At 44.5% G+C, this 24,788-nt stretch overlaps 3 protein-coding genes and 1 long non-coding RNA gene across 7 annotated transcripts; 2 read left to right on the forward strand and 2 right to left on the reverse strand.

Annotated features, from left to right (window-relative positions):
• Positions 1–687: 687 nt before the first annotated feature.
• Positions 688–11,562, reverse strand: mrs2 (magnesium transporter MRS2). Its single transcript, XM_017409792.3, has 12 exons — positions 10,738–11,562; positions 9,562–9,626; positions 9,347–9,383; positions 9,010–9,122; positions 5,465–5,626; positions 5,232–5,362; positions 5,016–5,132; positions 3,913–3,982; positions 2,576–2,658; positions 2,204–2,321; positions 2,012–2,125; positions 688–1,800 (listed from the first exon to the last, which is right to left on the reverse strand). Exons 1-12 carry the CDS (start codon positions 11,093–11,095, stop codon positions 1,741–1,743), a joined length of 1,428 nt encoding a protein of 475 aa, XP_017265281.1. The 5' UTR covers positions 11,096–11,562; the 3' UTR covers positions 688–1,740.
• Positions 6,060–9,010, forward strand: LOC108232176 (integrin beta-1). Its single transcript, XM_017409793.3, has 6 exons — positions 6,060–6,284; positions 6,672–6,870; positions 6,993–7,113; positions 7,290–7,596; positions 7,697–7,975; positions 8,400–9,010. The coding sequence occupies exons 1-6, from the start codon at positions 6,259–6,261 to the stop codon at positions 8,578–8,580; spliced, it is 1,113 nt and encodes a 370-aa protein (XP_017265282.2). The 5' UTR covers positions 6,060–6,258; the 3' UTR covers positions 8,581–9,010.
• Positions 11,537–19,962, forward strand: LOC108232303 (cleft lip and palate transmembrane protein 1-like protein). Of its 4 annotated transcripts, none has more exons than XM_037980359.1 (19): positions 11,537–11,678; positions 11,756–11,898; positions 12,365–12,570; positions 13,430–13,521; positions 13,634–13,802; positions 13,891–14,021; positions 14,846–14,924; positions 15,015–15,132; positions 15,212–15,306; positions 15,430–15,514; positions 15,634–15,734; positions 15,835–15,885; positions 15,963–16,013; positions 16,097–16,179; positions 17,696–17,730; positions 17,843–17,898; positions 18,019–18,063; positions 18,181–18,314; positions 19,424–19,962. In XM_037980359.1, exons 3-19 carry the CDS (start codon positions 12,370–12,372, stop codon positions 19,482–19,484), a joined length of 1,587 nt encoding a protein of 528 aa, XP_037836287.1. In that variant the 5' UTR covers positions 11,537–11,678; positions 11,756–11,898; positions 12,365–12,369; the 3' UTR covers positions 19,485–19,962. The 4 variants fall into 4 exon arrangements, with proteins under 4 accessions (XP_037836287.1, XP_037836286.1, XP_017265504.1 ...); XM_037980358.1 differs by having other exon boundaries at positions 11,756–11,886; XM_017410015.3 differs by lacking the exons at positions 11,537–11,678; positions 11,756–11,898 and adding an exon at positions 12,237–12,292.
• LOC119617801 lies at positions 12,144–13,983 on the reverse strand. Its single transcript, XR_005234208.1, has 2 exons — positions 13,758–13,983; positions 12,144–12,595 (listed from the first exon to the last, which is right to left on the reverse strand). It is a non-coding gene; the product is annotated as an uncharacterized LOC119617801 (long non-coding RNA).
• Positions 19,963–24,788: the final 4,826 nt, after the last annotated feature.

Genomic DNA, 24,788 nt, shown 5'->3' on the forward strand with positions numbered 1-24,788 from the left:
TTTGTTTAGGCTCTTTTCTCTATCTGCCAATGAGCACTGATGTTTTATTAAATCACTACAAAAGCTGTATTGGTTCTTGATGGATACAACATATAATATAAAAGTTACAAAAAACCTGTGGTATGTGTAGAAAATCTAAGCAATTATTGGTTTCTTTACTTTTTGCCTTCAAAAATAAGAGTACAAAGATACTTAAATGATCCCCTGAAGGAAATCGGTTTGTCACAGTAGCAGACAAGTTCAAAATATAAGCTTTAAAACAACTCTCATAATAAAAATCAATCAGTAACTGTTAGGTGCAAATTAAGACAGAGGCAATGATGGCAGGGTACAGATAATTTACATATCTACTGTAGCGTTCAGCAGTGATAGTGGAGTATGCTGTACTGTAATCAGGGGTGGAAATTAAAAATTTTGTCCACCAGCCACTATGGCTGGTGGACAAAATTCAACAAACAAATACAACAAACTCAACAAACAAATACAAAGTAAGTCACCTTTGTGCAGTATTTCACCTCCGATAAAGGACAAACATGTTACTGAGTGTACAGACTCCTGACACTTCTGTAGATGTGTCTCCCTCTAGTGAAAAACCGCAGCCATCAAACGAGGCAGCGGCTCGTTTTTTCAGAAACTGAGCTGATCTCGTTCCAAAGCAGAAAAAAGGAACAAAAACCTACACAGTAATGCTGTGGTTTGGAAATTTATTAAAAAGGGATAATACACAGTAACATTAGTCTCATAAGACAGGTTGGTTGTGCCAAATTTAACCATTTAATGACTGGTTATTTTTCTTTTTCTCCACCTGAGTTGCTTCAAATAAAGTCCACTGATGCTGATTAATCAGGTGTTGCATATCTCTGCTGGCTTTGGTCATCTGCTAGAAAACTTTAACAGTACATAGTAAATTATGGCTTTATAAATTTAGTGAAAAAATATCTGAAGAAATATCATATGAGTAAATTTTCTTGTGTAATTCAAGCTGAATAATTTAGCAACAACTCTGCCGTGTGTAGGCTGTAAAATCTTTGACCAATCTGATAGTAACAATACATTTTAGTTAATGATTCAAGCTGACTGTTTTCTTCAGGTTAAACTCTCTAAAGTGATAAAATCTCTATTTATTCCACTGAGTTTGCACATTCTCAATTAAATCCCACCTTTAAATTTCAGAACAGTAAAAAGTTACGAGACAGGGCTGTTGTTAACAAGAGCCAAGAACAGCTGTGAATTAATACTGCAAGTTTCTAATGTATGAAGATCATTTATTGTAAATATAATTGCATTTTTTGGACTCAGTACAAACTGCTGAAACAACATGGCCACAGTTTTATCCGAGACGCCTTAAGGCGGCTTCTGTGCATTGGCGCATTTAATGACATATGGCGACAATTACAGCACATACCAGATTATCATCTGATAAACCCTTGCTTTTTTAAGCAGTATAATGTTCCACACTCTAAGAACTCCGGGTTAAAATAAAAGGCAACATTTATCAACAGGCTGGGCAGTGAAGACACCTTTAATGTCAGACACACATTTATAAATTCAACCCTAATTTAAATAATATAACTATCCTTGAAGCACTTTTGGACTGTTTTTTCAAATAACAGTCCAGTTGCACGGAGAGTTTCAGCTACAGTACTGCCGCTCACTCACGGCTCTGAAACCGATGATCATTGTGATGAGACCAGTGTCTATAAAGCTGCTGAGTCTGTGGCATTTAACAGAGCGGGGCGTTCATCTGACTCCGGGTTTAAAATCTGTTGACTTCAGATTTCTCTTCCAAATGGGAGGGATCTGTATCACATGCAGAAGAAATTATCTTTAAACACACATTCCTCTGGCATCAATAAAATATTCTGCACAGTAATTTAAAGGGCCAATTAAGGCTGCAGACTTGTCTCAGTGCATTAAACCACTCTGCACTGATACACGTACACCATCAAGTTAAGTCTGTGCTTTAAATAATGATTCACAAACTGTGCCGAGATGAGTGAGATTCTATTACCGGTGGGAGAACTGAAGGCTCCAGATGCCGTCCCAAAAATGATAAGAGTCGTCTCCAGATGAGCCCGCTGCCCAAGAACATGAAGCCGGTTACCAGCCAGAAAGCGCGAGGGTCCTGTGGTAAACACAGACACGATAATATATGTGGAGGTAAACACAGTTTGCTTGAATCAAACTCTCGTTGGCATCTCACATCTTCAAAAGCCGTTGTTAAATTCATCCCAAAGGCGACCCCGATCAGACCAAACAGAGTGAGAGAGAAGGAACCCATCGTCAGCTGCAGGTTCAGGCGCATCATCACGTTACGATGGCTGCGAAAAGCAGAGAGAGGACCGGCGTGTTACCTAACTTCAAAGGCACTTAAAACATATTGCATAAAAAAAGGTCAAGTATCAAAGAAAGAAAAACAGTTATTAGCATGAAAGCATTATTACGGTAGTTTAAAACAAAATTCTTTACAATTCATTTAAGTCTGGTTTTATCATGTTGAAAAGTCTACAGCCTGATTCTGTTTGCACATTTGGATTGCACACATAATGGACAGTGGGACAGTGAGTGTGTGTACCTGTCCAGATTGATGAAGATGACGCTCTCTGAGTCGTCTATCAGTCCCTTCAGCTCTCTGGCTTTGTTTCCCAGCTCCTCAGCCTGCATGCAGACAATATTTCATTACATGAACACGTACAGTCAGACAGGCAAAACATGACATTTTAAAAAGGTGACAGTATTTATTCTAATAAAAACTAAGCCTAAGTGCAAAGCCAGCGTGTGGGAAACAAAAGTACCACCCCATTTTTCAGAAACTAGTTTCAGTCTTTCACATCACTGTGGAGAAAGTCCTCTTCACAATGATGCTGCAGCTCATTCAGGTTTGTGGAAAATGTTTACGCACAGCTCTCTTAACACCTTTAAAGACTTTGAGTTAAAATGAGACCTGGACTTCGACTGAGACATTGCAAAACCTTGAATCGTTATTTTAAATTCATGACGTTGAATGTTCAGTTCCACGTTTGGATCATCGTTCTGTTGGATGACCAGCTGTAGGACAGATGGCCTCATATCTGACTCTGGAATACTTCGGTATACAGAGAAGTTCATAGTCGAATTCATGACTGCAAGGTGCTGAGGTCCTGAGGCTGCAAAACAAGCCCAAACCATCACCCTCCACCACCATGCTTGTTTGTGCTGATAATGCTGTTGGGTTTGTGCTAAGCCTGGCACTGAATTATAGTCAAATATCTCTACATTTGACAAAAAGACATTGTTCCAAAAATCATGTGGTTCACATCTAACTTTAAAAACCTGAGCCATGCTGTCATCTTGTTTTCAAGAGGGAAAATTATTTCTTCTGACAATTATTCCAAACTAACCATACTTTTTCAGTCTTCTTCTTACACTCATTTTTATGAATTCTAACACAGCATTTGGCCGCTACTAACTCTTCCTACTGAGGCAGCGAGTGTCCTCAATGTTTCACAAAGTGCTTCTGCATTTAGGGTTGTTTTTGTTCAATAAAAACAGAGTAATATGTCACATCTTATAGGTTGTTCTTTCTGCATTTTAAGACCAGCTGTCCTGATGTGTCAATGTTTGAAATGAATAAAGCTGAACTTACTTTTTGGCATGACAATAAAAACTATAAAATAAAAAACAATAAAACGATAGCTCCCTGATGGTTTATCTCATGTACAACTAATGACATTAATGCTTTACTTAACATACAAATTAGGAGGGATAAATGAGGGTGTAAGGAAGCCTGAATATTTACATGACCGTGTAGGATGTTAAACAGAATCAGGTTTGATGAAAATCCTCTAGTTATAACTCAGCTTTAGTTGAGCTCAGTGGATATTAGTCCATTCAGATGTGTCGTTTTGTGGATCACGATGCTGTCAGCTCTACCTGCATGAAGTAATTCTCCAGCAAAAGCTCCATCTCTTCAGCGTGGTCAATTCCCAAACTGCTCTCTTCACTAAGAGGCAGAGACACAAATACTGTTAGACTATATATATATATATATATATATATATATATATATATATATATAAAGAAAATCAATGAAGCTATTTATTTATTTGCTTTTTAGGATAAAATAATAGTCTTTAAGATGCTAGATAATGAACAATAAAGTGAGAAAAAAAATCCTAAAGTATTACTCTTGAATTTGTCACTTTTACATTTGGTTTTCTGTGAGGTTTTATCTCTTGGGTAAAAGGTTTAAATTTTGGCTCAGATGAACCAAGATCAAGTTCTCCATATCTGGATTGCACGAAGCTGAAGAATACCACCAGTTTACTGAGCAGCTGAATCTGAATATGACTGACAGCAGTAAATTGTTAAGTCTTGAAAATGCAGATAAAATAAAAACATAATAACTCTCGTAAAGCCCCGGCATACCAAATAATGAAGGATATGAATTTGAAAGTAATTAGAAAGTTTAGCTGGGAACAAAATGCTGACATCAGTAACATGTCAGCAAAAAAAAAAAAAAAAAAAAATCATGGTTGCACATGAATTTTGTTTTGTAAAGAAAAAAAAGATCAATTCGGTCTGACTGTTATCATTAAGATGAGTTTAGGTCTCTAAAATCATTAGCATGTACCGCTGACATACAAAAAGTGACTCCATACAAGCGGTCTTTGTGACTTCATCACATGACTGCGCAGTGAAATACATAAAGTGCCTGATCTTGTATCAAAAGATTTAAGGTTCAGCTTCTTTTCTGCTCATACGCCTGAAGAGAGAACTCTTACTTTTATGTTTTAGGCCATTTTTGTCAAGAAATAAAAGCCCTTACAAAGGGTTCGCAAACTTTAGATAAACTTATTTCTGCACTCCTCAAAACTAACCATTAACCTAAACGATCCCCATTCAGAGGGGGAGCAAACTTTGCCCCTTCTGTGTTTTTCAGTCTTGTTTTTTTATCTTATATCACAACCACCGAAGTGTACAATATTTTTAAGTCTATTATTGATTAATGTGAATATGACTGCAGGGAAACATACAAAACTCTTGGGTCTGTCCATTTGGTGAGGCAGAGCTCTTCAATGATCTCATCCTCATCTAAGATCTTCAGCAAAGAGTCCTTAAAAACTTTTATGTCTGTTTCCAACTCTGATAAGCTGTCAGGGGCAAAAAAAAACAGAATCAGATAAGATTATATTAATGTTAAGGCATAACGCTTCGACTGTACATACACACTAAATGCTTGCGTACTTTACCTCTTGCTGGTCTGTAACAGTATATGCAGCTTACTTCTATCTGCTGAGAGGATTTTGGGATCCACGAGGAACTCCAGAGTGTCCAGTATTACAGGTTCGAGCTCATTCAGCCGGGTTTGTAAAGTGTTTACCTAGCAACAGATACACGGTGAGCAAAATAACATGTCACCTTATCTCGAAACAGGGCCTCAGATATATTTATATATCTATATTTATTTATATACATGTCCCACCCTGTGCTGCAGGATGGCCTCCAGTGCCTTGAACTCAAAGGGCAGAGAGTGCGTCTGTGATGCGAGCTGAGAGGCGAGCTCCAGCACCAACCAGCGCTCCAGTCCCAGATCGCGAAAATCCAGCACCAGCAGGAACTGCGGGGTCAGGATGGCTTTTAAAGTCTGAAGGGGGGAGACAAAGAAACAAGGGTCAGGGAATCACCTAAACATGCTCATTTATCACAGAATTAGACGCAACTACTTAAAGATCCGACTTCAAAATTGTGAGAAGCTGATTTTACTCCAGGCGTCACTTCATGTCACTTTGGCTGCGCCGGACTGGCCCCCTGTTCCTCACAGTCACACAAGCATTTCAAAGTCTGAAGTGTCAATAGCCGACTCTGATCTGTAAATATTTGCAGCGAGCAACCGGATCAATGAAGTCCCGCTGATCCCTTACAAATACAGGTCCGTGTTGACTTTTCTAAAGCAGGGGTTTGATGCACAAAACAGTTTCACCAATCAGCATCAGATCCTGCATCCTGCATCAGCAGATATGGTTCATATATACCAGCAGCATGTCACAGTTTGTAGAAGCACTTAAGGCTGCTGGTACATCAGGTAATGTTCCAACACTCCTCCGAGCCAACAAAGAGAAGTGTCAAAAATCCGCTTCGAGCTGCGATGAGTGCATCCAGTTGGACTCTGCCTGCGCTTGGTGCACCTCCCCTCAGACCGCCACCCGCTGCTCAACCCTACAAGGGCTGCGGAGAGCAGGCTGTCACAGAAGATTTATTTATAACCCCGCAGGCGGCATGCTAGTCGTCAGAAATGACAGCAGGTAACCTTTCTGGGTTGTAGGACGGTGAAATGGTCTGAGTTTCAGTTCGTGAGTCTGTGTTTGAAAAAAAAAATAGCTGACAAAACAGTTAATAATGAGGAAACATATCTATAACTCTTCAAAATATTTTACAAAAGTTCCCCTTCTGTGTTCCCCTTTGCTTTAGAGAAACTTTTACACAGATATAAACATATTTTGTTCACTGAAAGGAGGAATAATCGTAGAAAAAAAACGATTTAATGTCTATATGAACACCTCACTAAGCAATTCTATCCCATCTCATCAGTGTAAATAACTAAGCATGATACTAGGATGAAACTGACACAGTGAACTGCAGTAACTTTTCAGATACTGAACGTCTCGCTTGTGGTTTCCGAATGCCTGCAGGACAGACGCAGAAGATGTCAAAACTGGGTTTCTGCAGCCCCAGGAAGTCTCCCTTCATCTGAGGCCAGGAGTGAGTCAGTCCTTCCCTCTCATCGTTTCTTTGCCAGCGGACCAGCTGGAGGTGAAGATGGACCTGAGCACCGCTGGAGTCAACATCACAATCAGAAGCACAACTAAAGGAAACCCCCACCTCTTCCAGGTCAGAGAGGTGGTGCCTGATTACTGCGTATGGAACAGAAGAGGCAACCTTACTGTGTGAATTTAGGTTTCTGCTCTTTCAGGATAAAGACTGAATTATTAATCACTTCTTTCCTCCTCTAGGTGGACGTTGAAGCTGCTCAGTGTCCCAGTAAGAGCGACCAAAACGAGACTGGACCATGGTCCGTTCTCATCGCACCCAGAGGCGTTTCACTGAGCGTCAAGTTAGAAATAACCCTCGTGTGTAAGCCGTCAGAACCGCAGTACAGTTCAGAGTCTGAGATTTAAAAAGTAAAAAATAATAAAGCAAAGTCGGCCTCGTTCCGACTAATGTAACGTTCTCCTGGTTAACAGAAACAAGGGGGTAAAAAGGCTTGTGTGACTTTAAATGTGACAAACAGCTGAACTTGGTTCCCACAGGTCAGTGTAACTGCACTGGAAGCTGTGAAGAAGACAGCCCTGACTGCAGCGGCCACGGGGCTCTCGTCTGTGGCCGGTGTGAGTGCGACGAGCCTTATGTTGGACACCACTGCCAGATAAACAGCGACTCCTTGTTGCTACAGGACGAAAGTTTGTGCCGCTCGGGCCCGGACGCCCCGGTGTGCGGCGGCAGGGGCCAGTGTGTGGCGGGCTCCTGTGAGTGTGATGCGCGGGAAGATCCAACGGAAGCATACAGCGGACAATACTGCGAGTGCAGCAACTTTGACTGTCCACGCCACAACAACAGGTGCAGTACTGCAGAGAACGGGCGGTAAAGGCTTCAAAACAGTTCTAAGCGTTTGCCAAAAAGAGATGATGTTTAAAATACTTCGACTTTTATCCAACAGACTCTGCGGTGGCAACGGGAGATGTGAATGTGGAAGCTGTTTGTGTCATCCCGACTGGACCGGGGAGGCCTGCAGCTGTTCCGCAGACACAGCTTCCTGTTTGGCAACAAACCAGATGCTGTGTCACGGCAGAGGCTTCTGTGTCTGCGGAACGTGTCGATGCAGCCCACCGTACAGCGGCCTGACCTGTGAGGACTGTCCTTCTTGTCCCAGCAGCTGTCAGAGCCACGCTGCGTGCGTGGAGTGCCACGTGTTCGGGACGGGAGCTAAAACGAACACGTGAGGACAGATTTTTTTCCTCCTAACGTCTGTACATCCTCAGTAGGCCTGTTCAACAGCAATTTAACTTTATTTTTAGGTGTTAATCTTTTAAACTCCTAGTGTGAGAATTTCCATTTATAGCACCATAAAAATAGTGTTTCCTGAATGACTGACAGCCACTGTGAAAGGCCTTAGCAAACACCAAAAATGCTATAACTCAGTTACTTTTACAGGTATTGAGCTAAACTTTAATGTGGTAGTAGCTGAGAGTCATCCCAACATATACTCTAAGTCCTAACAGACTGCACAAGATCTCTGTTTAAAACTTTAACATGCGAGACACTGAGCGACGCACTCCTTCAGTGAATGCTAGGCCTTATATTTGGAATGTCATTTCTAATCTAAAACACTGATATAACTGCTCTGCCTCTGTTTCCGTCAGCTGTGACGCAGAGTGTGGACGTCTCACTGTGAAAGTGGTGGAAACTAAAGAAGAGCTTCCAACAGAAACTGAGAAACTCTGTAAAATGAGGAGTCACGCGGACTCCTGCTTCTTTTATTACACAGTCTCCAGCCTGCCCTCTGGAGGACAGTCGACCGTGGCTCGAGTGAAGGAATGCTGAAATCAAGCCGTGTTCAATGACGGGTTTTAACTCCCTGGATAATTAGTTTTGATTATTATTATATTGTAAATACAAAGTAATTTCCCCACACTAAAAACTCTGGGTTGTGTTTTTGGTGCTTTCAGGTGAACATATTGTCCCAGTTTGTCTTATTCTTCTGCACTGTGAGACACCTCAGTGTATTTAACCAGCTCAAACAAGCTTTACTGAAAACCTGCATTAGTGAACGTTAGTGTTTTTATACAACTAGTGGAGATTATCCAAGGACCCCTGCTTGGTGTTGGGTGGCCCACATTGGGGTCCTGACCCCAACTTTGGGAATTATTGCTCTAAATGACTCTGATTACACTGACATTATATTTTCAGATAAAAAGCCAGATGTTCATCATTTATACTTGAAAAAAATAAAGAAGTAAAAAGACAACATACGGCCATTCGTATGAGGATGCAGTTGTTTCTCGTGGTGAGGCTGGTGCTGTGCTGGAAGCGAAGGTCTCTGGCCTGAAGACTCAGCTCCTGGCAGAGTTCGGTCTTCTTCTTTTCTGTAAAACACAATATGAGCTACAATGTCAAAATATTTCATATATTTCTGGCTTCACGTGGCACAGTTGTCTATACCGTATTAATAATAGATCTAGTAATTTCACACGACTCGAGTGAGTCCTACTTATGGATATAAGAGATAAAATGTCACAAATCTTAACAACCTTTTTTTTCTTCTTAAAATAAGGCACTGCATAAACATAATGAATAGAGAGACACTTACCAAATGATGTCACATTTCCCTCTTGGTCAAACTTCATCTGTCAAACACACAAGAAATAGAACTGATTTCTGGCGTCAGCTTCGACGTATTTCACTCCTTGTTGTGTAAAAGTTCAAAGCTTTGTGAAATTTACCGGCCTGCAAAGATTCCTCCCATTACACTGAAATAAAACAGCAGCAGAGTTCAAAACCCCACAGGAAGTGTAAAAACCTTACCATTAAGAAAACTGGAGACACGCTGGAAAGAGGAGCATCTGTCCCTCTTCTGCGGATGATGGACACTGTTGAAAGAAAACACTGACTTCAGTTTAAAAAAAATAAAATAAACAAAACATAGTAAAGCTAAAAAAATAACCTTTTATTTATTCTTCAGATACAGAAATGCAGTTTTAAGGCCTTCAACAAACATCCTGTTTATTCTTCTTTGGTTGCAGCCCTAAATTTACTAGAGCTATAAATAAAAATAATAAGAACTGAACACGGCTCACACCTGCCCTAAAACAAGAGAACCAAATTAAACCTATTATTACTGATCCATTAGCAACAAAAACATGTGAATCCTTGCACCTTCTGCAGCACAAACACCAAATAAACATTTCTGCTTATTTGGCTGTCCTGCGGTCCAACTAAAAAGAAGTTTTGATCCATCACTCTGAACATGGTGGATTTCTTTTTTTTAGACCTGAACAGGGTCTTTCTGCTGAATTAAGGTCTGCCGTAGAAGAACGATTTGTATGCACAGGCCTGTCGTCTGGCTACATGACTCTCCTGCTCTCCAGATTCACTTCACACACACACACACACACAAAAAAAATGTCCTGACATCCATAGAGTTTAATGATAACGTTTGGGACTTGCGGTTCCATTGAACTGTCCTGGTCCAGATGCAACTGAAACAGGCCCAAACCATGATGCTACCACCTCCGTGTTTCAGAGATGAGGGTCTTTTCATGGTGTAAAGAAACGTCTTCATCTCTCCATCGTTGAAAGAGCGATGACCAAAAAATAAAAGGTTCCAGTTCTCTCCTGGCCTGACCAGTTACTCTTTAAAATTTCCAAGATAGTGATGAATGTTTTAAGGGAAAATACTAAATAGATTTTATTTGAAGCTTTGCCAGTGATGATAGTCAACGTTTTCTTGACAGCAAAAAACTTAAAGTCATAAATAAGTCACTGATCAGCAGAAATCAGCTGAAAGTAGCCCTCCTGTTAGGAAGGACTCACTTCTTTAATCTGCATTTTAGCCTAGTTTTGTTTAAAAAAAATAAGGTGTGTGTGACATTTTAGAAACTAGAGCACGGCTTGTGTTTTATTGTGCCCTAAAACAAAACATAATTGAAATAGTGTTCTTGCTTATTACCGTGTATGTGGACTGGTTTGAATTTGCCTTACCCCCAGGCCAGGCTGCGCCTCCTCTCAGCAGGATCTCCTTCCTCAGCCCCGCAAATCCACACCTTCTGTAAGGACATTTCAACCCCGATGGGCTGCGACTGAGGAACAGATCTGAGCCGACATCCCCGCAGCTCCTGCCGAACGATCCCGCCTCCCTGCTCCCGGTGTGTTTCAGCGGACCCGCGCCGCCGAGGAGGAGGGTCCGAGCCCCGCCGAGCCTCGAAGGAAGGGGGCGCAGGGAGCTGAGGGGGCTCTTCGGGTGAGGGTTTCCAGCGAAGGGCGTCCTGGAGGAGTTCGTGCAGCCAGTCAGCAGCAGTCGGTGCAGTTTAGTCGCCTTTACGCACACTGCCACTGCCATGCTGGTTCGTGGTCACCGCGGCGCAGAGGTCATGAAACATGTGGCGGCGGGGAATAGGAGAAAGCTTCAGCCTCCATAAGTTAAAAGGAAAAGAAGAGAAAAGTCCAGGTGTGGGCTAAAAGTTTGCACGAAGCATCTCATGAGCGGTCCGAAAGTTGTTTTCCTGTGGAGTCCAGTCTTACAGGTATCCCACTTGTTAGAAGTCGTAATTATGAGAAGTAAGCGTTGACTACAGTTACAGTGTTTCAGGTCAAAACGTTACCTTCTTTTCTAACGTCTCGTCAACGGTGCTCGGTTACTTCCGCATATTGGTTCTTCGTAACTATCAAGATCCGTCGTGACATTTACCGAAAACACGAGCGACATAAGCAGTAAACCTGCTGCTGACTGATGACCCTCCAGAATCTACACAAGAGGCTGTGTTTCAGTCGGAAAACACAGCTCCACAGGTTAGCATAACAGTCAGAGTTAGCATACCGGGAGGACAGAGGCAGCGGGTCCGCACCATTTACACACCGGCGCACAAAGCAACCGCAACCATGAAGGCGGGGTTTGCGCACAGTTCAGACCTTGGCATTAGCAGGTAGATGTTTTCATGCTACAGTCCCTGTTTTCTTTTAACGTGACACTTCCTCCAACGAGTTTTTCTCTCATTTTAAGCAATAGGCTCCTCTTTTGCCGCTTGTCATCACTTCCAGCCAGGTGACGCGACAGCACACCGGGAAGGAGCGGACCCACTTGACTGCAAGGGACCACAATACACCGCGGTGACAAAGATCGTCTCTGCAAAAGTATATCACTCTGTACGCAAACGTAAACTTATGGTATAGAGCAAAAGTCTGCTTGTTGAACGACTTTGGCCACATAATAAATGATCAGTTACCAGTATAATAATAATAATCTAATACCAGAGTTTAGAAGATGTTATGTTTAAATAAATATAAATACTGCATATCCTCTTTAAACTTTATCTCTAATTTCTCTTTTATTTGGAATTATTTGTCGAAATTACTTCCTCCTAAACAGTATGTCAAAACAGAAGACGACAGAAAATGGACAAAATTTTAATAGAATAACCGTTATTTTAAAACAGTCTTTTAAAATGCGTCAGTTTTAAAACGACAGCGCGTTTGTGCGCATGCGTGCAGCATCACTGGATGCGGATAACCGGGAAGATGCGGCGGGACGGAGGAAGCGGTGGGGACTGGATTGTTTGACATCGTGTATCCGAGCAGTCCGGGCCCTTTTAATCTCTGGTTGTCTCCTCAGCCTCCATGTTCCCGTCGTGTTGCTCCAAAGCGGCGGAGAGCGCCGGTAAACGGAGCTCGGTGGCGAAGCTGCTGCTGGGGGTGTTCGTGGTGTACATGCTGCACAGCGCCTGGATGCTGTACAGCTTCCTCAACACCAAACCCTGCGACGGAGGAAGAGGAGAGCTCTGCATCACCTCCTACCTGGCAGCTAGACCCAGACTGCAGGTTGTTCTTGTCTTTGTTCCCTCCCCTAGCCATCAAGGAAAATTCATTTCAGCTTATTTATATAGCACCAAGTCACAACAAAAGCCACCTCAGGACACAAAAACATTCACGTAGATTATAAAAGCCAGTTTAGTAAAAGTGATCTATCTAAGGGAGCCAGCAGTCTCCCATCCTGAACAGCAGGTTGGAGACAGTGGAAAGAAATGACTCCCTTTTAACAGGAAGAAACCTTCAGCAGAACCAGAACCAGAACCAGGCTCAGGACCGACTGGAGTCTGAGAGGACAGGAAAGAGACAGAGACAAACACAGAATGACTGAGTTTCTGTTGGAAGAAAGACTGAAAAATAAGTTAATGATAGAAATAATTACAGCAGAGAGAGTAAAGACGGCAGCAGAGACAGGGAATGTGTTCAGTTTGTAAATATTAAATAAGTCCTAAGTGTCAGTGAGGGACACGCTATAAAAATGCTGCACTTTATTAAAGAAACAAGCAAAAACAACAATTCTCCCAGTTTATTATTATTATTATAACCTCCTGAGAGCTGAGCTTGTGTTTGGTGTGAATTTTTAATCTCCCCTTGAGATCTGTATTAATAGGATCTTATGTATATATAAAAAAAAGAAACGCTGTTTTTGAGCAGTTAGCGATTCAAAATAAAACAAATTTCCAAAAATAAAAAATTGTAAATTAACATTTCAAAAAACACAGTAAGTGTCGTAAATAAGGCCGAAGTCTAAGTGACAGAGAACCAGATATTACTGTTCAGGATCAGTAGGTTTGTCTGTGGGCCGTTCAGTCTGGGTTCTCTTCTTCTCTTCTTTTTTAACGTTTTTATTCTCCTCTCCTCTTTTGCTCAGCTGAGTGTCTTTACCTGCCTCGTACCAGACAACAGCCCACTCAGCCTGGCTCTGACAGTGGACCCCTTTGACCCTTACTCCACATTTGAGAGGTGAGTTCAAAATATGGCTGGTTACGTTTCAATCAGGCAAGTGAGCGTAAACGTGCGGAAGGACTTCCACTGTAGCCGGCTGCTTTGAATCAACTTGTCCCTCTTTCCACAGACGGGTGAACATCTCCCTGCCAGACGAGACCCGGGTTAACGGCTCTTTGTACGCCGTCGTTTATGTCCACAAAGTTGGAGTTTCACCGCTGGAGGACAGAAGAGAAGTCCACTACGCCGCTCACCTCACCACACACGTCACTCCTCCGCACGCAGAAGGCCCAGAGAAGGTGACGCTTCAGCGCTGTGTCGAAAAACGGCATCGTATTTCAGCCACGCAGCAATAAATTAGTCGTATTTGGGTTTTTTTTTCCGCAGCCTCAACAGAAAAGGAGATCTGAGAGTCCTGTGTCACACTGGAGACCACACTTGTCTGTCACGATGATGTCAGAGGACTTCAGCTTCAGTAAGGCGGGGCTTCCCAGTGACGTGCGGCGCTACATAAGAGCGTAAGTCGTATGAAGACGTACAGACTAAAGCCTGCAAACCTCCGCTTTACCGCTGCTACAAACTTTCTACTGCAGTGCTGGAAGGCCAAAGAAAAAGTCGAAAGAAAAGACTGTTCACACTAGCACATATATTTTGCAAAACAAACATTTTTCTCGTGCACTCACACCTCTTTGTTTTTGTCTTGCCCTTGCACGAGAGAAACCACAACAACAACAACAACAGAGCTGTGGACGAAACCTTTCTTTCCATTTGACCTGCTGTTACTCAGTCCTGTCGGCATCAAATTTCGGTCATTTGCTGAAAAAGGTCAAAGATTTAATTTTCCGGTTTAATTTTCTCCCAAATGAAAAACAAACAGACAAAAAAATTGTGTACTTTGACAGCTATTGTGGCTTTAAAAACCCAGAGTAGTATGGTTGGGGCTAAAATCACGAACTAACAAACAAACAGAAACAGCGACAACAAAAAACAACATCTTTAAAGATTTTAAAGTACATTCTGTCTTATATGATACAACATCCTTAGGCTTCTGTCAGGACCTTGGAAATAAAACAGTAATTTCACCAGAAACTGTTTAAAGTAAATATTAAGCAGCAGTTAAAAGAGGAAATACAGATAACAAGTTCCTTTCACAGACCACTTTTATTTAAAAAAACTTTATTATCTGGATTTGAAAAAAACAGGAAAGGATGCTAGTTAAAGGAGAACCTGCCAGTTGTGAGGCACTGCTGAACAAGCTGCCACCGTGTTTCTGTGTTCACTCACCCTCTCAAACTTTCCAACCTGGAAACGGCCCGACGGGACTTCTTCTTTCTCCTCGCAGCTCCCAGGAAGGCAGACAGATGATGTACCTCCCTCTGCTGCTGGTCAACGAGCTCAGCGTCAGAGTCAGAGACCTCATGGTGGGTGGGAGCGGCTACCTGCGCTTAATTTCAACGCACTGACAGTTCAGTCGCAACCCGGTTCACGCATGAGTCTTCTTCTGCCGGCAGGAGATCCGCAGCAGCACGGCGCAGCTGCCTCTCACGCTGTCCTACGAAGGAATCTCTTTGAGACGATTCAGGTTCTGGATCCACCTGCACGACATTGTTTATTCCCTGAGGCAGTTCGGTGAGCGGAGACTTGTCGTGGCGTCGATTTATCCCGACAGGAGGTTGTCGCCCGAATAACCGTGTCTGGTTTTACACAGGGTTCACTGAGGAGAACATCGATGAGATTAAAGAAACGCTGATGGGATCCAACCTCTACCTGTTGGTGCTGACTGCAATCATCACAGCTCTACAGGTAAGACAACATACATTTAATATTTAGCACTCATTAGGAGCATTTAACTCAATTTCACAGAGGATGGAACCTTAAAATAAAAACTTGAGCTCCGTAAGATGACCTTCTTGTCTGTCTGCACAGCTGATCTGTGAATTTCTGGCTCTTAAAAACGACATCAGCTTTTGGAGGAAAAAGAAGAGCAGTGCAGGGGTGTCAAGGAAGTTGGGTAATTATCATCTCCGTGAGAACGCATTGCCTTTTGAGAGAGAAGATTTAATTAAACATTTGGCGGAACTGATCTTCAGCGCTGAGAAAATGTCCCCGTCCCCGCCTCTCTGCTTGCAGTTCTGTGGCGCTGTCTCGGCACGTTGCTGATCTTCCTCCGTCTGCTGGAGGAGACCAGCCTGCTGGTTCTGCTCCCAGTTGGACTGGGAGCGTGCGTGGAGGTACGCACAGAAACCGGCCTTGTTTAAGAGACACAGGTCAAACTAATGAAAAAATTTTAAAAAAAGACAGTTTGAACTCAGTAGCCTTTCATCCCATCAGGTCTGGAAGGTGTTTAAGGTGTTTAGAGTCCGGTTCAGTAGGAAGTTTCACGTGAGTATGAAGCATTAAGGTGTTCTCGGGTGATTTTTATTGGCTTGCATATAAATGTCTCTTCCTTTACTGTGCAGACAAATAAGCTGGACGAAGAGGAGAGAAAGACGCTTGAGTATGACGCGCAGGTATCCCGATGGTTTTTTGTTTGTCTGCGCTCTGACTTTACGCTCCGTTTCAGGCTCTGACCACTTTCTGGTTTCCCCTCAAGGCGTCCAGATTCCTGTCCTGCTTGGTGTATCCTCTGTGCATCAGCGGAGCCGTTTTCTCCTTGGGATACTTACGCCAGAAAAAGTGTGTCAACCGGCAGCTTCAGATCTCTTCTTTGATGCAAGAATAATTTTTTTTTTTTTTTTTATATTACAGGGTATCTAAATGTTGCTCCTCAGCTTTAACACTTTATTTACAGCGCTGTGCAAAACTTGGAAACCACCCCGTAATTTGTTAATATTTAGCTTCCCAGAAGCCAGGATTGTGTGTGTTTAGGGTGTGACAGGTCCACGATGGTTCTGATCATGCACAGAGCTTTTGTAGTGAGGTTGCGGTGGTTTATCATCGTGGCGGCAGCGTATTGGGGTCCTGGGTAACTTGTGGGGGGGTTGTCGTGGCAGCGGTAACAGCAGATCCATCTGTGACCCAGACTCATTCGTCCTTCACTCACCGTTTGAAACGCAGAGCAAGAAGCTTTGTCCTCGTCATGGTCAGGCCTGCTGAACGAGGGAGGAAGAGGGATGGACGTGGTCGAACCTCTTCGCCCGCATCCTCTTGTGCTGGTGTTGGTGTTTTCTCCTCAGCAGCAAAGCTGAAACTGACGGTGGAGGCCCAGAAACCTCCCAATCTTATAGGAAGATTCTGCAGATTAGGACAAGGTCATGGAAATAACCTGGAACAGACATGACCCCCGTAGCGGTCTAATCGTGCTAGCCTAGGGAGAATGTCGAGCATGGGGGTACTGTTGTTATGTAGTGTTGTCATAGGATCCTGCATGTTTTTCTTGTTTCTCTGCTCCAACACACCTGATTCAGTGGTTAAATTACCTCTTCATGTTCTGCAGAAGCCTGTTAATCACCCATTGATTCAAATCAGGTGTGTTGGAGCAGAGAAACAAGTAAAACCTGCCGGATGGTGGCCCTCGAGGACCAGGGTTGGACACCCCTGCACTAAAGGATGTTTTCCAGATGTGTTGTGATCCAGCCACGTTCTAACAGACTGTGGAAGGCTGGGGAACGTGCAGCCGCTCTTTTTCCAGTGTTAAAAAACCTTTAAAAATGAGGAACGTGAACAAGTGCTTGAATGATTCCCAGGTTTGAAGAAAGTGGTTCCACAAACAAAATAACATCCCCTAAAAAGGATCGACTACTAGATTGAAAATGAGTGAAAAAGCGGTCGAAGTCCAACGAGGAGGTTTGAAAGAACTTCAGAAAACTCAAAAATATATAATAATCAAGATCACTTTAAACGATTACAAAAAAACAAAGAGGAAGGCCAGAGGATATATATCTGAATGAGGTTAGAGAGGACACAGAAGACAGAGTTAGATGGAGGAGGATGACTCGCTGTGGGGACCTCTGAAAAGGGAACAGCCGAAAGAAAAAGAAGAATACTTTAAAAGATTACAAGAAAGTCTGGCTGCTTGAAAGCCAAATGTAAAGAATGAGGAATGACTTAGACTTTTACACAGTGGTACAGAAGTTATTAAAGTGTTTTGAAGTGGTCAAAAAGAATTCAGAATTAAAATTTTACGCAGTAAAAAGTCGTTACATGTCCTTACGGTGATAATATTAACATTAAACTGTTTATTTCTTCACAGTTATTATTCCTGGTTGATCAACACTCTGGTTACTGGTGAGTTTTCTTACTAAATCCTCTGTAAGAAAGTTTCACTGAAGTCATGTTTGATTTCTTTTAAATGAAGCTTCAGTGAGTTGAGTCAACAGTTTCCTCTCCTCCTCTGTAGGCGTGTATTTGTTCGGCTTTCTGTCCATGGTCCTTCAGCTCTTCATCAACCACAAGGTTTGATAAATCACTGGCTCCAAACATCACTTTGAAGATTTTTTTAAATTTAACTAGTACAATGAAATGAGATGTGTGCTGAAATAAATGAAAGTTAAAGTTTGGTTTTGTCTCTTGCAGCTGAAATCTGTGAGTCACCTGCAGGGGTCAGTGCTGATGTACAGAGTGAGTTTTCCTCGGGTTCCTTCACAAACGTTAGCGTACGCCGCACATCCGAAACGATTCCGATTGAACTCTGACCACAATTTGAAACCAAACCAGCCAATTAACTTCTCTCACCAGGGAGTGAACACGCTGATTTCAGATCTGTGCTTCTGCGCCTCCTCTTTCGGCTCCTCTCTGCCCTTCTCCTCCTCTCATCAACTCTCCTGCTTCAGAGACGAGCTCTTCTTCTTCTTCTACCTCTACCAGCGAAGGTATGACAACCTGAGCACGACACCGCACACACAGACACACAGACACACACTGAAGGTACGAGGACAGCAAACGCTACACATTTAACACCAGTTCAGTTTACCCTTGCATCAAATAGTCCCTGTTTTATTTTGTGATCAGTGACTTCTATAGGATGCATATATATTCAATCTTTCAGCTCCAAGCTGTCCCTCGTTACCACTGGTGGGCCCCAGGACAGAGCCCTGGGGCCCCTCCTTCCCTTTGGTATTATTTTCTGTGAACATGACATTCATTTCTACTAATATACAGACAATACCCAGCTCTGTCTTTCCATTAAACCCAATTCCACCCTCCTCACTTACCACCTGCCTCAGTGAACTCAAATCCTGATTCTTTTTAAACTTTCTCAAACTGAATAATGATGAAACCCAATTTCTTCTCCCTTTTTTACAAAATCAACTTTAACCAAAGCTGACAGTTCCCCCAGTTTAGTAGACAGTACTTTTGTTTCTACCTCCCCTGAGGTTAAGAGTACATTACACTGTCATTTTAATCCCCCATCAATTACTAATCACCTGGTCCGCATATTTCTACGTTTGCAACATTAACATTAATCACCTCCACACCTCCTTTGCTCCCACTATACCACTGCTATCCTTGTCCACAGTCTTATTACCTCCCTATCAAGTACTGTAATTCTCTTCTTTTTGGCCTTCCTGGTTCAGAAGTCTTCAGCTCATGTCATCATCATCATCATCATAACTCCCTCCTTCAGCCATCTCCACCCTATTCTGTACAAGCGTTGCTGGTTACCAGTCAAACTTTGTATTGATTTCAAACACATTTAAAGCCATGTAAGGACTCCCTCCTTATTGCCACCCCGTCCCGATCCCTCAGATCTGCCTCCTCTCTCCACTCTGCTCCTTTCGCCCGCCTCACCCATCATGAGGAGTGGAGCTGTTCCGTCCCCCAGTTCTGAAACTCCCCCCCCCCCGAAATCAAAAACATGGACGCCCTCTCTTCAAGGCCAGACTCAGAAGGGCACCTACAAATAAAATGCATTCTTATTTTTTCACTATTATAGTAAATCCGAGTTTTCTTTCCTGCTGTCGTGTCGTATCTCCACCAGACTTTATGCCCCCGTACTGAAAAGACGAGAGGCTGTTGCCAAGAAAGCGAAGACCCAGTGAGGAGACGAACAGATGAGGAGCACGGGAGCGAATCGACCCGAACAGCAGGAGTCGGGAGGATTGACCCGACACGTCGCCTGACCGTGAGAGCTGCAGGAAGTGGCCGACTGATCTGAGAGCAGCTGTTTGATCGTGGAGCTGTCGCTTTTCGGCGTCGAAGTGAACTCCTTCGTCTCCGGAGAATTTATTCCCAACAGTTTTAGCCTCGGCACCATGCTGTAAATGATCAGCTCGATGAACTCGGTGCAGCCTGATAAGTATTCATTCAACCATCACCCCTGAGTGTCAGACGTGGTTTTAAAGTTTACTTTGTGAAGCTTTTTTTTTTGTGTGTGTGGTTTCAAAGCTCGGTAGAATATTTTACATGCTTGTATGAAAGCGTTTCACTGTTGCTGTGTAACTGCTTCAACAAATGTTTGTTTGGTGGGTTTTTTAATTTGACTTTTTAGTGCTGGATCAATAAATCTGACACTTAAAATTTAGTTTTCATGCCCAACAAGCCGTTAGCTGAAAACATGACGCAGACGATGAAGTGAAGGACGATGGCACTCCCTTTGTCCTCCACTTTCTTTGTTTTGTTTTGTTTTAAGCACACATTTCACAATATGCTGCAGTGATCCAGGACAAGAACTGGTCTGAAAATGAGGGAAAAATCAAACAAAGAAACCCTGAATGAACTACTGATCATAGTGTAACGGGCGAGCTGTAGGGGCTCGAGCTAGTGGTACCGGGACAAAGGAGAGAGGCGAAATATCTTTGGAGTACGGGAACACGTCTCCGTTTATTGAAGAGCTCCACAACAAGTGTATATCAGCCCGCGTCTGACCGTGGGAACTTACAGCTCAATAGCAACAGGTTCAAAGTTAACAGCGCATGCGCAGAACACATCACACGCTTACAGTCGTCCCCCCTTACAAAAAGGAAATGTCCCCATTTCACAAAATACTTCTAAACAGGAAGCACACAGTAGGTAATACACCGTGGGAACACGACATACCCGCAAATAGGTACAGAAAAACAAAAAAAAACATCAGTTCATCACATAGTTAGTAAAACGTGCTGGTGGTTTGGTATGGCGTCCAGCACGAGAAACCTGTACTGGAGTACTCATACACATAGGGGACCCCTCCGAACTAAAACTGGCACTAACATCAAGCTCTGGTGAGGGGGCAGGGGTTGCAGGCACAGAAACAGCTGGTGATAGGGCAAGATCAGGGGGCTCAGAGGCCGGTGAACACACAGGTGGAGTCCGAGACGGGCCAGTCAGTGGGAAGGTTGTGGGTAAAGTGTAGCGTCGTAGTCGGTCGTAATGTACAGTCTGAAGGGGGGCCTCTTCCCCAAAGGGGCTACTAATCACATAGGTGACCCCAACTGATTCGTCCCTGTCCAGTCTTTGCTGCACAATGTATGGCCCTTTCCAGTGGGGAGCCAGTTTACGGCGGCTTTCAGTCGGGTCATTTAACCACACTAGATCCCCAGCCTCGTATGGGTCATGTTTTTGTCCTCTGTCATAGAAAGTCCTCTGTTTGTCACTAGCAGTCACACTGTTGTCCCTACACTGTCGAAAAGCAGTCTCCAGACGCCTACGCAGAGAGAGAACAAACTCATCAGGAGAGTCGTGCCCTGGACCACATTGAAGTTGCGGACCCAGTAACATGTCTATCGGGGCACGGGCCTCTCTTCCATGGGTGAGGAAATAAGGCGTGAATCCAGTACTGGAGTGCACGCTAGTGTTGTAAGCAAACGCAACCTGTGAGAGGAAGGAGTCCCACTCACCCTCACATGACAACAAAATCTTGGCAAGCTGATCAATGAGAGTTCTGTTAAACCTCTCTACCATTCCATCGGACTTGGGATTGTAGGGAGTGGTGTGTGTTTTCTTCACCCCCAACATCCCGCACAACTGCCTAATCACCTCCGACTCAAACTGTCTGCCCATGTCTGTGTGCAGTATCTCCATCACCCCATGGTCCATAATGTACCTATTAAAGAGACACTCAGCCACAGTGGTGGCTCTCTGATCAGCCACTGCATAGAGATTTACAAACTTTGTGAAGTAGTCTTCAACAACCAGCACATACCGGTTGCCTCTTGAAGTAATGGGCAACTCTAGTATGTCAGCTGCAACGCGCTGGAAAGGACGCTGTGCTAAAGACGTCTTCATAGGGGCCTGATGGCGGGGCACTGAAGACTTGCGCCTCTGACACGCATAACACTGGTCACACCACGCTCGGATGTCGGCATACATACTGGGCCAGTAGCACACACTGCGTGCCCGAGCCAAGGTCCGTTCAACTGCAAGGTGGGCAGACAATGGGCCACCATGCAGCTGGCGTAAAACCTCGGGAACCAGGACGGCCGGAATGACAATCTGCTGTGTCTGTTCCACATCCGACAGCGCAACAACTCGGCATACGATCCCATCAACTAGAGTCATACGGGGAAACTCATGCCACAAAATCCTAACGCCACGGCTTGCACCTTTGATCCTCCCCCGCGGAGGCCTCTGGCCCTCTCTAAGCCAGTCAAGAACCCATCTGACGTCTGTATCCTCCCCTTGGAGCTGCTTAATGTCAGAGCCATCATGGGACAGGGACTGGACCATGACCACGTCAGCATGCACAGCAGGCTCAGAAGGACCAGGTGTGTCAGAGTCTGGCACCTCCTGGGGGGGCTCCACGGGAGCCTCGACAGTGCACACTACACTAGCCGAAAGATTTGTTGTCTGCGTTCCTGAACTCACCGCGGTAACAGGTGCCACAGGACAACGAGACAAAGCATCAGCGTTGGTATGATGCACTCCACTCTTATGAAAAATCACCCAATCATATGGGTCCAACTCAAGGGCCCAGCGGCTACGCCGGCCCGTTCGGTCATTATCAATAGGGAGCCGCCTTAAACCAAGTAACGGTCTGTGATCAGTAACAATGGTAAAAGGCTGAAGGCCTAAGTAATGCCTAAAGTTCCGGACAGACCACACTATTGCCCACAATTCTCTGTCATATGTCGACCACCTGCGCTCTGCAGCCGTGAGAGCATGACTCCCATACGCAACAACCCTCTCAAGACCATCAACCGTCTGTGTGAGTACTGCCCCGACTGCGGCTTGGGACGCATCTGTGTACAACACAAAAGGTTGCGTAAAGTCAGGGTGACACATCACAGGTTCAGAACAAAGAGTGTCCCGTAGGAACTCAAAAGCCTCATGACACTCTGCTGTCCAACGAAAAGGAACATTTTTGCCCGTGAGGTGAACAAGGGGTGAGGCTCGTTGAGCAAAATTCTTCACGAACCTCCTGTAATACGAGCAGAGGCCGAGAAATGCGCGCACCTCCGTCGCCGAACGCGGAATTGGCCAGTTTTTAACTTTGCATGTGTTTCTTGGGTCAGGCCGTAGCCCTTCAGCTGAGAGGACATGGCCCAAAAACACAACATGATCACGCGCCAACTGACACTTCTTCGCCTTTAGTCGCAGACCTGCTGCTCCAATCCTCGAAAGCACTTCCTCCAGAGCTGCTAGGTGTTCACTAAAGGACTTACTGTAAATCAAGATATCATCAAGATATACCATGCAAATCTGCCAGGGGAGGCCTTTAAGCACCAGCTCCATGACTCTTTGGAAGGTCGCTGGAGCATTGGTAAGACCCATTGGCATTGACCTAAACTGGTACAGGCCATGGCCGGTAGTGAAGGCCGTCTTCTCACGGTCTTCCTCCGCTACCTCTACTTGCCAGTAGCCATCTGAAAAGTCTAAGGTACTGAACCATGTAGCCCCAGCTAACGCATCCAAGGTGTCATCCACCCGCGGAAGGGGGTGGGAATCTTTCACCGTAACAGCATTTAAGCCCCTGTAGTCCACACAGAACCTCCACGTGTTATCCTTTTTTCTAACCAGAACCACAGGGGAGGACCATGGGCTACAACTTTCCTCAATTATGCCGTCAGCCAAAAGCTGCTGCACCTGTCTGTCCATCTCTCTGCGCTTGTCTGGAGAGGTACGGTACGCTCGCTTCTTAACTGGGTAATGATCACCGGTATTAATCCGGTGTTTGATCATACCTTCACCCTTGGAAAATCCACGCCCAGGACGGAACACCTCCTTATGCTTATGCAGCATGGCGTGAAGCTGTTCTCTCTGCGCGTCGGACAAGGGGCAGTCAGTCAGGTCAGGTAAGGTCATATGTTGGCGATTGGAGTCCACACAGTCAGTAGGTTCAAAAATGTCACAATCGTCAACCTGGTACAGAACCCCTAAGTGTGAACCGGAGTGCATGCGTAGCTCGTGGTCAGTAGGGTTAAGCAGCCGCGCGACAGTGAGCCCTTCCTTAACCGGCGCCACTGTACGTGCAACCACCAACTCCATATTGTCACGTGTCTCTGGCTCAAGGTACCCCACGTAAGAGTCAAGGTGTGGTCCAGTGGACCGGTGGGTCTCCACTTGCACAGGAACAACCATCTCACAGTATGGCGGAACTATGACATCTGCAGACATAGTGATATTACAACATTTTGGGATAAGGTCAGTAGCATGTAACAACGGAATGTCCATTCCTTTGAGGCACACAAAACCCCGGGGTACATCTAGGACAGCCTGATATTCAAGCATAAAGTCAAGACCCAACAGAACTTTTTGTGTAGCCCCCCTGACAACATGCACAGTCTGCTCAACATAAATCTCACCCAAACAGATTGACAGGGCCATTGTTCCAAGTGTGTCCAACAGATGTCCATTTACAGCATGAGCAAATATGTAGTCAGTGCTAAGTACACGTTTGCGTAATGCAGGGACTGACATCTTAAAGTCTTCAGAAATCAATGAAACATTTGAACCAGAGTCAATTAGCACAGCGACATCTACTCCCTCAATCAGTCCTCTAACATAGGATGTACGTTTAGACTCACCCATCAAACTGCAGTCCATAGAAGCGACATCAACCACAAGTGATGAGCGTCTATCGTGACCCTCAGGGTAAGGAACTGGTGTCCGGGTCTCAACACCAGTTACCGGTAGTTTCCCTGGTTCCGTCCAGCTGGGGAAGGAGAAGGTGATCGAGGTGAGGGGGATAAAAATCTCACACCCCTCCTCCTCTGCGGTCCCTCGCCGGGGCGCGGTCCCTGGGGGCTCCTGCCCCCCAAGCGGTTAGCAGAATCATCCGGTGATCCTCCACGGGACCCCCGCGATGGAGTTGGCCATTCACCGCCGTCGCGTCCGTCACGCCGTCCTTGGGGTGAGCGTCCTCTCCCGCGAAACTCCGTCCGGTACTCCTTAGCAGCGGACCTGCAGCCGTCTCCACCACAGTCGCA

This window comes from Kryptolebias marmoratus, linkage group LG16, assembly GCF_001649575.2.
Source record: "Kryptolebias marmoratus isolate JLee-2015 linkage group LG16, ASM164957v2, whole genome shotgun sequence".
Lineage (NCBI taxonomy): Eukaryota > Metazoa > Chordata > Actinopteri > Cyprinodontiformes > Rivulidae > Kryptolebias > Kryptolebias marmoratus.